General features: G+C 41.5%; 2 protein-coding genes across 3 annotated transcripts in view; one reads left to right on the top strand and one right to left on the bottom strand.

Moving 5' to 3' along the window:
* The window catches only part of RAVER2 (ribonucleoprotein, PTB binding 2), a gene marked incomplete in the record, with an annotated part of 96,437 nt that extends 89,469 nt beyond the window's left edge, over positions 1-6,968 (top strand). The window contains 1 exon segment of the mRNA XM_036754257.1: positions 4,106-6,968. Coding sequence (XP_036610152.1) covers positions 4,106-4,255 — 150 coding nt within the window.
* JAK1 (Janus kinase 1) overlaps positions 6,965-12,561 on the bottom strand; it is a 161,886-nt gene continuing 156,289 nt past the window's right edge. For both annotated transcript variants that reach the window (XM_036756434.1, XM_036756435.1), the window contains exons 22-25: positions 11,715-11,887; positions 10,658-10,775; positions 9,513-9,623; positions 6,965-8,762 (exon numbers count right to left, since the gene is read on the bottom strand). In XM_036756434.1, coding sequence (XP_036612329.1) covers positions 8,667-8,762; positions 9,513-9,623; positions 10,658-10,775; positions 11,715-11,887 — 498 coding nt within the window. In that variant the 3' untranslated portion in view covers positions 6,965-8,666. The remainder of the gene's footprint in view (positions 8,763-9,512; positions 9,624-10,657; positions 10,776-11,714; positions 11,888-12,561) is intronic.

Genomic DNA, 12,561 nt, shown 5'->3' with positions numbered 1-12,561 from the left:
GAGACTGATGAACTGGGTTTTATAAGATGCATTTTGACAGGGCGTTGATATTAAGCCTTATACAGATAAATATACACTCCACAGGTACAGATGATGCCGCCACATTATTTGGTTATTCTGTCTTTCTTTTATGCTCCAAATAGCAAAAGGAAGTAAATGATCAAACTGTGGCTGCTCATTAGGAATGTTAGAAAAGTAAACTTGATTTTCCCCAGATTAACATCGGGCAAAAAAATCTTACTAGGCTACACTAAGCTACCACCGCCAAGGGAAGCAACCTGAGAGGTGAGGATGTCAAGTCAGGTCCAAAAGTGACACCTAATTGCTTGTAAAAGATTTGATGACAAGCTGCAAATTCAGGGTAATGTGACAAAGGAAAGTCAAAGGTCATGAGAAAAGGACCAAATTGTGCCACCCCAAACTCTGTTTTCAAAAGTTGCTCCAAAGATTTATGTTTAATAAGTAGGATATCTTTAAAGTGTTTCAATTCAACAGAATTATGTGTTTTTTAAAAAAGCAGACATCTGACAGTGAATCTTGCTTAAAGCTTAAACCTTTCTTACAGTGCCCCGAGTGGCTATGGTCAAGGCCTTACCACCTAGTGGCAGTAAAACCAAGTTCCAGTTTCAATTTTGTTTTTAAAGGCCGCATCTCTAAGACCAACGTTAAGAACACTCCCCCTAAACTCATTAGTAGAAGGATAAATAGGTGAGATGCAACACCAATGTCATTGCCAACTGCACCTCTCACCAAGCATGATGGGCGTGGACAAAGACAGTCAGAAAGTCTCTAGAAATCCTATAACCTTGGGCTTGAAAGAGGGTCCTTTCCCTTTTTCAAAGTCTGTAATTCGAGTTTGCTGTTGTATTCAGTGAGTGGCAAGTGGTTGACCATAAAATTCATAGCATGAGAGTTAATTACAACAGCCAAGAAAAAGAAATAGGAAATCCTCTTGTGACATACAAAGGTGGATAGATATCAGGAAGGAAAACAAGTGTGCATTAATATAAAACCAGAAGGTTTCATTTGGCTAAACTGAAAATTATAATGATTCTGAAAAATAAACTGAACCAGGGCTTCTTAACCTTTTGGTGTGTCCTGGACCCCTTGAGCAGTCTAGTGAGGCCTACACCCCTTCTCTGAATTGGGTTTCTAAATTCATAGACTAAAATACACAAGATTTCAAAGAAAACAAATTATGTGGAAAAATAGTCATCAGAATTTTTTTTAGAAAATCAGGGAGACCAGGTTAAACGTCCTTGGTCTGAATAAAGAGTAGAGAAAAAAATTGGCAAATATGAAGAGAAAAATAATGCACCAAGTAACTGAATGGTGTCCAAAGACAGTGTCATTTGTATCATTTACTATGTGCTTCAAATTCAAATTAAAAGGTGAAGAGTTGACTGAATTCTTAAAGAATTTCTTGTTGAGAATCAGACATTCCTGGGAATAGAGATAGGCACCACAATATCATGGCTGTACAATGTCTCAAGGATGGCACTCTGCAGGGGTATTTATTCCTGAAATGCTAGGAAGGAGCAAGCAAGCCTTTGGAGAAGCTGCGCTCGCTCCGTTTTCCTACAATGTTGGAAGCGCTCAGAAATGCAAAACCTAACACCAGGTTAAGATATGTTTATTGATTGAGTCGTTGACTAAATTGGTTCAGATACAATTAGATGCTCTCTGTTATTATGGACTCTGATGGCAAGCAGCACCAAGTTAATTCTAATTTATGTATCAGGACATTAGCAGAAAGAGCTCTGGATTGGGAGTTGGCAAACCTGGGCTAAAATTTCAACTCCGTTACTTACTACTTTACATGGGCATGACCATGACATGGGCATGTCACTTAAGCTCCCTTGGCCTCCATTTTCTTAAGTTCCAGCTCTAAATTCTGGGATCATCATGGTAAACTGATAAGAGTGCTGGCCTTGGAAGCAGGAAGACTAGGGTTCAAGTCCCACATTTGACACATGCTGACAATCTGACTGGACAAACCACTTAATCTCTCAGGGTCCCAGGCATTGGTAGAAAGGATTTCCTCATTAGCATTTTCATCTGCAGGTGAAATCATGCCTGGTTCAGAATGAATTTAATTGAAAAATTGGACTGGTTGGAACTATATGAATCTCAACTATATGGATTTCAAAGTCCTTTCTCATGCTAAGGTTCTATGATGCTGATAAAAGCCTCTTCTTTTATAGATTTGTATTTATTGGTACATTTATTTATCATATTTTGTATATTTCTTTGGAAATAAGTGGTCTTAACATTTTGCACTTCACAGCATACCACTCCTGGTCTTTCCTCTCAGGACTTTGAAGCATTTAGAAATACCGGAAAAGGGAGTTACCAGACACCCACAGGTAGAGAATGAGGACAGTAAAACTGCTTTGGCGTCACAAAGGCCCACAATTGTTCCCGTTACAAATGTCTGTACTCTAGAAGGCATACATGTCACCTTCAGTTTTAAGAATTTAGCTGATCGGCCTAGAATATGAACTATAGAAAGAGCAAAGAATAAATTTTAGAATCTGAAAAAGAATTCAGTAGACAAATAGTCCTTAAAGTCACCTTAAAGCAATTTTGTATGTTTTCGTAAAGGACCTTGATAAGAAATAAAATAAAGTAAAATGAGAATTCTGCATGTCCAGCATTCATACTAAAACTGACTCTTCCCCAAAACTATATCATGGTACTCATGGAGAAACACAAACTGATGCAATCTTGGGAAATTTTTGCAAGATCAACAAAAAGTCTGTTAGAAATTTTAATCAATTTGTTTTAAAGCACAAAAACAGGAAATATATAGGAGAGAAGGGAAGAAGCACTTAGGTATTACCTACTATGTGCTAGGTTCTGCTATATGTGCTTTACAACTATTATCTTATTTGCACCTCACAACAACCCTGCAAGTTAGGTACTGCTATTATCCCCACTTAAAATTGACGAAACTGAGGCAAACAAGGTTGTGACTTGTCCAGGCTCACACAACTAGTGTCTGAAACTGGATTTGAACTCAGGTCTTCCTGACTGCTGGCCCACTGCTCTGTCTTCTGTGCCACCTAATGTACAGGGTTCTAATATTATTTCCTTAACAGTTTTTGGTACACCTTTTGTGTATGGTTGTCTTTACTACACCAGATCTTTTGTACTCTGTTTGCCAAAGCTGCGACCAAGGAAAGCTGGAGTCAGGGTGGCAATCTGGAAAGCAATTTTGTCAGCACTGACATTGATCACTCCTGTGTAGGACAATTTTCAAATGTTATTTGCTTTTTTAAAAATATATTCTAGCTTTTGTTTTTTACATCACCTTCATTTTCAGATATGTTCTTCCACTTGTCCCCAGAAAATCATCCTGTATAACAAAGACCAAGAGAGAGAAGAAGGGAGGGAGGGAAGAGAGAGGGAAGGCTGTAGAAGAAGGTGAGAGAGATAGGGAAGGGAGAGGGAGTACAGAGAGATGGAGAAAAGGAGAAGAGGAAGAGGAGAGAGAGTAGGAAGAGTGAGGGACAGGGAGGGATAGAGGAGAAGGGGAGAGAGGATAAAGAAGAAGAGAGGGGAAGGAGAGGGAGAAAGGAAAGGATGGAGAGAAGGGAAGAAAGGAGACAGAAAGAAGGGAGAGAGGAGGTGAGAGAAATGATGGGGAAAGGGAAGAGAGGGGGAGGGGAGAGGGAAATGGAAGGGAGGATAGAAATAAATGTAGCAGGGGAATAGAAACAAGACAGAGGGAGCTAGAAACAGTTTGATTCAAATTCATACTATTCAGGAAAAGAAATGGAGGAGAGAGGAAGAGTGAAAGTGACCTTCCTTTGCATGGGATCTGTTCCTCTCTGTAGTGTATAATCTGTTGCTTCCCCCTCTCAGGCTTTATAGAATCACTGCACGATTTTTTCCCAGAGATTTTCGGTGATGAGAGTGTGAATTTCTGGGAGGAAGATGCCAGGTGCTTCTTATGCCATTTTCTTTTCTGCATCAAATGAGAAGAGTCTTGGGAGCTGGTTTGACTGGAGGGCTGGGGTCCACTACACACATTTGCCATAAATGACAAACTCTGAGCTTAAGATTTTATTGGTCCCTCTTTTGAATGGTTACTTTCTTCCAGGTCTCTTCACCTTTAAGAAACGAAAAGCGAGGCTCCTCATACCTCATTTCTGCCCCCGAAGGGAGCTCAGTGGAATTTGCTGACCAACATTCTCAGGGCACAGGAGGGTATTATGCAGAATCCTACTTAAAGAAGAAGCGCGTCTACTGAGGTTCCCTCCATCGGTCGGTCTTCCCGTCTGCTCCGCGTAGCTCATTTCCAGGACCTCTGCTGTTCATCGCTGCCTTAAAGTCGGCCAGACTAGCCATCTCCTTGGAAAAAAAAAAACAGATCACCGTTCCCAGGAGGAACGTTGAGTGCTTCACAGATGGCAGATTTGCCAAATGAAAATACGAAGCAATAATTTTAAAAAAGAAGACATCCACTGAGACCATTTCCTGCTAGTATTAGGTGCATCCCAAATAATGCGTTAAACTTATCATAGATTGCTGAGATTAACAATGTCCCTTACTTTCTGACTACAGAAATCAATTTTCCGATAATCATTTTGATACATTCTCTAATCGTCTAAAGCAATAAAGAGAAAACCCTTGTTTCCTGAGCCTTAGAAGGGGAGTCTAATGACAGGTTGATTTTTTTTTCTTTTATTTTACCCTGTAAGCCAATGTTCATTCTGACCTGTTTCCACTAGCTTCCTTTGTAGGTGTGAGATATCATGATGTAGCAGGAAAAGCACTGGATTTGGAGTCCAAGGACCTGGATTCGAGTCCCAACTACTTCCTGTTACCACTTGGTTGACTTTAGGCATACCTAAATTCCCTAGTTTCCTCATCTTAGAAATGAAGAGGTTGGACCCATTGACCTTTAAAGTTCTTTTGAACTCTTAAGTCTATGGTTGTCTGAGCTTTTCCCACAGTTGTAAAAAAGCATGCTTCAAGCAGCAGCCATGACTTTGTTTTGAGAAAGCTTTATGTACAAAAAGAAATTCCTGGCATACAATCAGCTTTGCAGCACAAACTCCACGTTGAGACACACAGGTAGTGTGATTGGTAGATGATGGTTAGCCATAGCTTTATTTCTTTTGTAGCTATCTTACTTTGAAAGTATGAGAATTATTTTGCATTTTAAAAATCACTTTTTTTTAACTTACATGTGAAACAGTGAAAAACAACTAAATAGTCTAGAATCACTTTTCTTTTTCTATCGTAATTGTTAAAAAACTCATTTTGATGATGTTGGTACCACTTCTTTTGGCTTGGGTAATCGAGGGAGCTGGCTAACTTCAGCTTGGTTTTAAAGGCTCTAGAGACTTTGGGGGAAGGCCTTTGCCCTTTGGCCCTCTGAAGTGTCCGTGGATTTGAATTGGTCCATACTTCCTACCCCTTAAAGAATTTTGACCTTGATTCACCACAGACTCGTGGTTGGCAGGGAGGCCAAGGCTTCCTAAAAGAGAGCTGAGGCACAAAGTCACTCAGCCACTAGCCACACGAGCCGTCACTTTGGTGGCCATCTCCTTCCTTCTTCCAAAGCAGTCAGGCGCTCAGCATCTTCCTTCCTGTTACCCCATGAGACAAGTGAGTGCTTTGGCAAAAGTCAAAGCGCCACATAAATGCTAGTTATTATTATCATCGTTACTGCTCTGAAGGAGCCTACTGTGGTACCAGTATTTATTACCTCTTTGGTCTTGAGGATCAAATGAGGTATTTGTAAAGCGCTTAGCACAGTGCCTGGCACATAGTAGGTGCTTAATAAATGTTTGTTTCTCCTCTCCCTCCCCCATGAGCCTAAACTTTAATTCACGATCTTCAGTACAAACCCTCACCTGTACGGTAACTGACAGTACTGCCACAATGTCTGAAGGATACAGGAAGCCCCTGCAATCCAGAAAGTTTCCAGATGTGTGAGATACAAATGCGGTAATTGATCACACAGACCCTGGCTCTTTAAGGATTCCAAGCTTGTGCAAAATGGAATTAAAGGTGTCCTCGGCCATTTTTCAGATTTTTTATTGAGACCTGAAGAAAATCTGCCCTGTTTTCATTATGTCATATGGTGTTGATGCTTCATCATGCTTTGTGTACTCTGTAGAGAATTTTAATTTGCTTACCTTCCTGCCTATCCTTAAATTGCATCTGTTTAATTCCAGCATGTAGCCAAGTGCCTTGCACACAGTAGGCACTTAATAAATGCTTGTTGATTGATCAGACATTTTGCAAATTAAACTAATGGTGTAGTTACGTAGCTCTTTCTTCAACTTGCAAATGATTTATCAAGTGAGGCTGGGACTAGATTCATGATTTCATTGATAAAGGGAACTCCCGGTGGAGAAACTTCCTCTACCAGTGAAGCTGGCATATGGGCATCTGCTGCAGGTCAAGTGGTCTGCCCAGGGTCACCCAGCAAGGAGGGGGGGTGCAAATGGAGAGGAGAGCGTTGAACACCAGGTGTCCTGAGTGCAACCCTACCATGCTGTCTCTCATACTGAGCAGTATAATGTGATTATTCAACAACTCGCTCACAATTGATCTATGTCCCATGTTTTCCTCTCCCTTGTTCCTTCCTGCCTTGCACTGAATGTTTTCAGGGATCAGTAGCCCTTCTCAAGAGAAGCAAACAGGAAAGCAAAAAAGGAAAACTCTAAAATCAGGACTGTTAACAAGCAGCTGCACAGACCCATCAAAGTTTGTTTGTGGAGAGGAATGAAAACCTGGCCTAAAACACAGAGTTGGGGTTACTGGGGATTTTTTTTTTAATCTGGGCTATTCCTATTGCTTGTTACTACTATAATCAGTCACCTGGCCTATTACTGGGGGGTGGGGGGAATCCATAAAAATTCTGTATTATAGTTATTTTTCTATGTAATCAAACTAAAATGCTCTGTGTTCATCAAATTCTTAATATTAAAAAGACATATGCATGTCAATTCTTTATTAGATTTATTTGTATAAAGAGTAACAAAGTGCATATAGGTCGTACACAGGTTCCAAACAGGTACAATTGTGGGTAATGCTGGAACATTCCACTACCTGCATCATACAAACACACAGATGTGGGCAAGGGTATAAAATGAAGTCCTTAGCTCACTGCACAGATTTGAAGAGCCCGTCTGTCCATCTGTCTCTCTCATTACTGCCAGCCCCGAATCTTTCCAAAAAGCATTTTCAAGATAAAAAGGTGAAAAGCAGTGGCACGCTAGTACTATGGAGTTCTGAATGACTCTTCAGACAGACATTCCTTAAAACCATTCGTGTTCACATTAGATTGGCGACCATATCGTTTTAACTGGCAAGCAAGCTATCCCCAAGCAATCCCCAAAGTCGGCACCTTTCTGCCCGCACTAGGTTCCAAGCGGTGAGATTCCTCTAGGTGGCGATCTGCTACATCGTCTTGGCATCCCTGTTGCACATGATGGGGATGTGGTCAATATCCAGCAGCTCCCTCTAATGATTATTGGCTCTGTGCCTATGCCCATTACATAAAGGCATTTTGCTTTTTCGTGTCACGTACAGGAACACCCTAAAGTATAATACGATTTATATTGTGTATCTAAATGTTGCCATCCAACATAAAACCACAGAGGTTTTTATAAAACCACCTGGACCCCTGAAGTGTCAAAATCCTTAGGAAGAATTTCTTTAGGTAACAAAGTTTGAAAATTAAAAAGGTGCACCTGCGTTTTTTTTAAATGAAAAGAAAGCAAGCCTATTGAGTGGTATTAGGGCTCTTCTAGCTCAGCTGGTTAGGACATGTTGATAACAAGGTTAATTAACACCATCCATTCGATTCCCAAGTCAGTTCAGATTCAGACAGAAAGAGGCTCTGTCCAATAGGCCCAGGTTGCATCCCTTTGCCCAGCCAGTCTTTTTACAGATGGTCACCAGGGATCCAAGAAGGTGACTTGGGAGAGAAAGCACTCAAGTAGAATCCCTTCATTTTCAAAGGGCGGTGTGTGAACAGGCATTTGACAGAAGGTTTGGTCCATTTGTATAGATACTGGAAGTTTGTATGTACAATGAAAGGTAACTTGAGAAGCCTACAGCCCTTGCCTCAATTTGACAAGTTAGGAGAATGGACTCAGTTTAATATCATAATTCATAACAATCAGTGAAAGCAAATAATTTCAGAGAGGATTTAGGCCAGCTTTCTTGTTGCTGGAAATGCCATTCTTGTGAGAAGTAATGTGAGTGTTACTAAAATCATCAGCAACCAGCAAGCCCAGTGATATGAGAGCCACCAGCTCCAGTGGCTGGTGGTGGACAGCTTCCAATAAGAGGAGTGCTTAAAATGTGGGTTTCTTATATCTGTCACCATTCCATGATCATTGCCTATAAAGAACCACCTGAAGATATTAAGCCCCCCTTTACACAGTAGGCACTCAATAAAGTTTATAAATGAATGACCAAATCTGGGGAGAATATGAATGTTTTAAATTTGTTTTTTTAAAAAAGAACCCTCCCCACCCACTAACTGAGCTTAGGGACTTGACTTCTAGAGAGGGCACACCACCAACTGTTGAGCAGTACAAACAAAAGAATGTTTTTGGGGGATGCTCATGCCCCAACACTTAGAGGAGTGCCTTGAACACAGTAGGCACTTAAAGCAATGTTTGATCGATTGGATCTTATTTTATAAGTGCTTCAAATCCACGAATGAGGTTCTGAAAGGATGTTCGATTGTTTGGTTGGTACTCCCAGCATTTTTTCATCAGTTGGTAAACCTGTAAAAACACAGCAATACCAAAAACGTTAGTGTAGGGTTGGTTCGGTTTGGGATTGCTTTTTAAAATGGATTTAAAAAATGAAAGTTATGAGTCAAAAAATAGATTGTTTAAAATTAGCTTAGAGAGTATATGGCAGAAAGATGTAACTGAACTGGGTGCAATTTGCAAAGGTCAATAAGCTTATTGGTTCACCCACTGAACACACAAACTCAAAATGCTACCAGTTCTGTTTGTAATCCAGTTTGAGGATGAAGTCTAAGGTTATAGATATAACGACAAGCCTGGAGTTGATTGATCAAATTCCAGATTGGAAAGGAATGTGCAGACCATTCATGCTTCATTTACATCCTTCCCCCAATTCCTACTGCTCAATTATAGCCAAAATTACCTCTTATAGCATTTTGACATTATAGTGTTGAATTTAATCATAAAAATTAAAGGCTACATTGAATGCAGGAAAAGGTAATATACTCAGTCACACCACATTCAGTCTCAAGGTTCTACCTGCCTTAGTGGGCTTAGAGATGGCAAAACATATATAAAGACAGAGGAAGACATAATATAGAGTAGGAGTTCTGGCTTAAGGTGTGGAGTGATATTTTCCCCCTCATGTCTTAGCATCTGAAATGTATCTTTTAAGGAATATCCTCCCCCTCATCATCTACCTCCTCTCCACCCAGGATCCCTATCTGACCCAATGGTCTTTAACATCTTGGTGTGTGATACAATGGAGTGTCCCATGAATACCTCTTCTGGGCAGTTAGGTGGACACTGCAGACGTTTTCCATCCTTTAATGCACGCACAAGCCTTGTGACGGTCATCTGGCCTTGAGTTGGGCCGATCATCTTTAAGAACATCTGGGCAAAACAAAACCATTGAAGGTATTTGACCCTGGCTGTGTTAGTTAACAATTCTGCCTCACTCTCAATTTCTTTTAATTTTCTTTTTTTTTAATTTTTTTTTTATTTTCAGTTTACAACACTGAGTTCCACAAGTTTTTGATTGTGAAATTTTCTCTCCCTCTCCTCCCTCCTCCCCCCCAAGACAGCATGTAATCCCACATTCACTCTCAATATCTTGTTTGTTTGCTTGTTTTAAGGATAAGCAGTAAAACTGGCTTTACTTTTTCCTTTACCTATAGGATAATGTCCACTTTCCTTGGTTGGGCATTCAGGGCCCTCATCAATCTGGTGCCATCCTCCCTTTTCACTTTTTTTCTCCACCCCTCTATTATTACTGTTGCTGCTGCTATTACTACTACTACTTACTACTAATGATAATAATACTACTGATAATAATGACTTAACTGATATCCTTCAGGGTCTAGTTCACATCTCTGACCCTTCCAGGCTACAATGACCACATCTTCCCCTGATCTCAGGAATCTGCCTTTCTGTGCCTCTTCTTTGGCATTTAAGAGCTGTCTATCAGGAAGACCTGCGCTCAAGTCCAGCCTCATACACTCTAGCTGTGTGACCTTAGGCAAGTTACTTAAACTCTCAGCCTCAGTTTCCCTATCTGTAAAACAGGGACAAATAAGAGCACCCACCTTTTTCATGAAGACTAAATGAGATAACAACATATGTAAACCTTAAAGCACTACAGAAATACTATTACTGTTCTTATTTTCCCACCTTCTTGAAGGCCAGGACTAGATTATTACTATTCTATAACATGTAGCACAAGTATTCCATATTTATTTGTTGAACGAACCAATTCAAATGGAAAAAAAAAAATCAGTTTTTTCTTTCCACCTGAGTTAAGTCCCTGTGTTATAACGTCCCATTTTAAAAGACTTAGGAAATTAGTCAGGAGTGGAGGGTCAGGGTGGTGAGAGGGGCTCCTTTTATTCATGCGAGCTTTGGGGAAAAAAGCCAAGAAAAACAATTACCGCCATGGGACTGGATTCCGAATCACAGTAGGTGAGGAGTTCATGTAACGTGACCCCAAACGACCAGACATCGGAGGCGATATAAAATTTGCACTGAACTAAACATTCTGGAGCATACCTGGAAGGAAAGACAATATCAATCACATGATTTCTTGGAGTGAGAAATTGACAGACATTGATCACAAATGAAACAGACCAGAGTTAGCAGGCGAGCTGGGGGAGAGTCTAGAGACCCGGCTCTGGGGCTCACCTCGCAGACCCTCTGTCTCTGACCTCAATAACTCACGGATAACAACATCTGCATTCTTCACCTCCTTGGAACTAGTGAGGAAGGCGCTGTTTTAGCCTTAAGAGTATATAGAGAGGCAAGTGACAGAACGTTGCTACTTCCAGGATTCGCATTTTCCCTGGTGCCTCAGCTAGTCCTCCCACAGCCACCCTTTTTCTGTGGGGAAAGATATCATAAACATAGAGAAGTCTCTGATGAGGAAAATCCCTTTCCCAAGGCAGTTTTGGAATATAAAGTCTGGCTGCCTGGGGCGCTGACAGGGTCAGAGACTTGCTAGGGTCGTGCAGACATCATGTATCAGAGGCAGCAGATGAACCCAGGCTTTCCCGACTGAGGCCAGTTCTGTCCACTATGCAACAGTGCTCCATTAAATCTTAGCAAATGGTTTCATGAGTTCCTCTGCCCAATCTTAGGCCGATGAGCCTTTCCAAACAGCCAGGCTAATTCTAAAACAATGGAAGAAAAAGGACCTTGGGAAAGTCACTTCATTGCTAGGGGCCTCAATTTCCCCATTTGGAAAGGGGGAGGGTGCACTAGATGACCTCTGAGATCCCATGAAATGGATGGAAGAATCTCTCACTGGACCCTAAACCTTTCCAAATCAGTGGGATATTGGGCTCTGTGGTCTTTGACAACCACAAATCACCTCCATACCACATGGATGAGTGTTCTCGTCTATAAAATGGGGGCTTTAATAGCCTCGTCGGATTGCTGCCAGGCTCAAGTGATGCCCTGTGTCATCACTGCTACTTCGGCCCCGTTCCTCACCAGAAGACAGGGCTGTCTCTATCATCTTTCACCGTGTAGTACTCCTTGTCTGTTTCGATGGCTTTCGTTAAACCAAAATCTCCAATCTTGACACGGTGCTCATTTTCAACAAGCACATTTCTTGCTGCCAGATCTCGGTGGACATACTGACGGGACCCCAGATAGTCCATCCCCTGAGGAAGGAAAAAGAGAGTAAGGCTCCCATGCCATATTCACCAAAAATGACCATCTGTACAGACTGAAGGATCTTTTTTTTCATTTTTTTAACCCAGCAATGACACCTTGGAGGGATGACATGGCTTGGTAGACGTGGGACAGATGTGGAATCAGGAAGACCTGTGTTCAAATCCTGCTTCTGACACTTATTAGCTGTGTGACCCTGGACATCATTTAACTTTTCAGGACCACCAGGCCACCCTCCCAGACTGCAATTTGGAGAGGGGTCATGGCTCTGCATCAGAGCAAGGCATTTCCACCCTAGTAATTCCTACCCTGATGAAGCCATCTGTCATAAGAGGACACAAACAAATCAAGTACTTTCCCTGTGCTTTCATCTGTGCAGGGCTTTCTTCCCTAAGAAAATTCAGCACTCTATCCACTGGGCCATAATGACTCCAACCCTACAGTAGCCCTGGGTTCAAATCCCAGTTGCTCCTCTGGACTAAGCCACCAGGCTTCCAGTGCTTCCTGACGGCCCCTGTGGGCCGTTCTCCCATTGGTGAATTCTGCCCAGAACCACCATGCAAGGGCAGGGCCCCAGACCAGCAATTCCTGATCCTCCATCCTGGGGCCACTAAACTATACAGAAAGGATCCTGCAAGCCACAGGTTGATTTAGAAAAAACACA

The sequence above is a fragment of the Trichosurus vulpecula genome, chromosome 4 (genome assembly GCF_011100635.1).
Source record: "Trichosurus vulpecula isolate mTriVul1 chromosome 4, mTriVul1.pri, whole genome shotgun sequence".
Taxonomy (NCBI): domain Eukaryota; kingdom Metazoa; phylum Chordata; class Mammalia; order Diprotodontia; family Phalangeridae; genus Trichosurus; species Trichosurus vulpecula.
The sequence above is the reverse complement of the archived record's forward strand: the minus strand, read 5'-3'. Positions and strand labels throughout refer to the sequence as shown.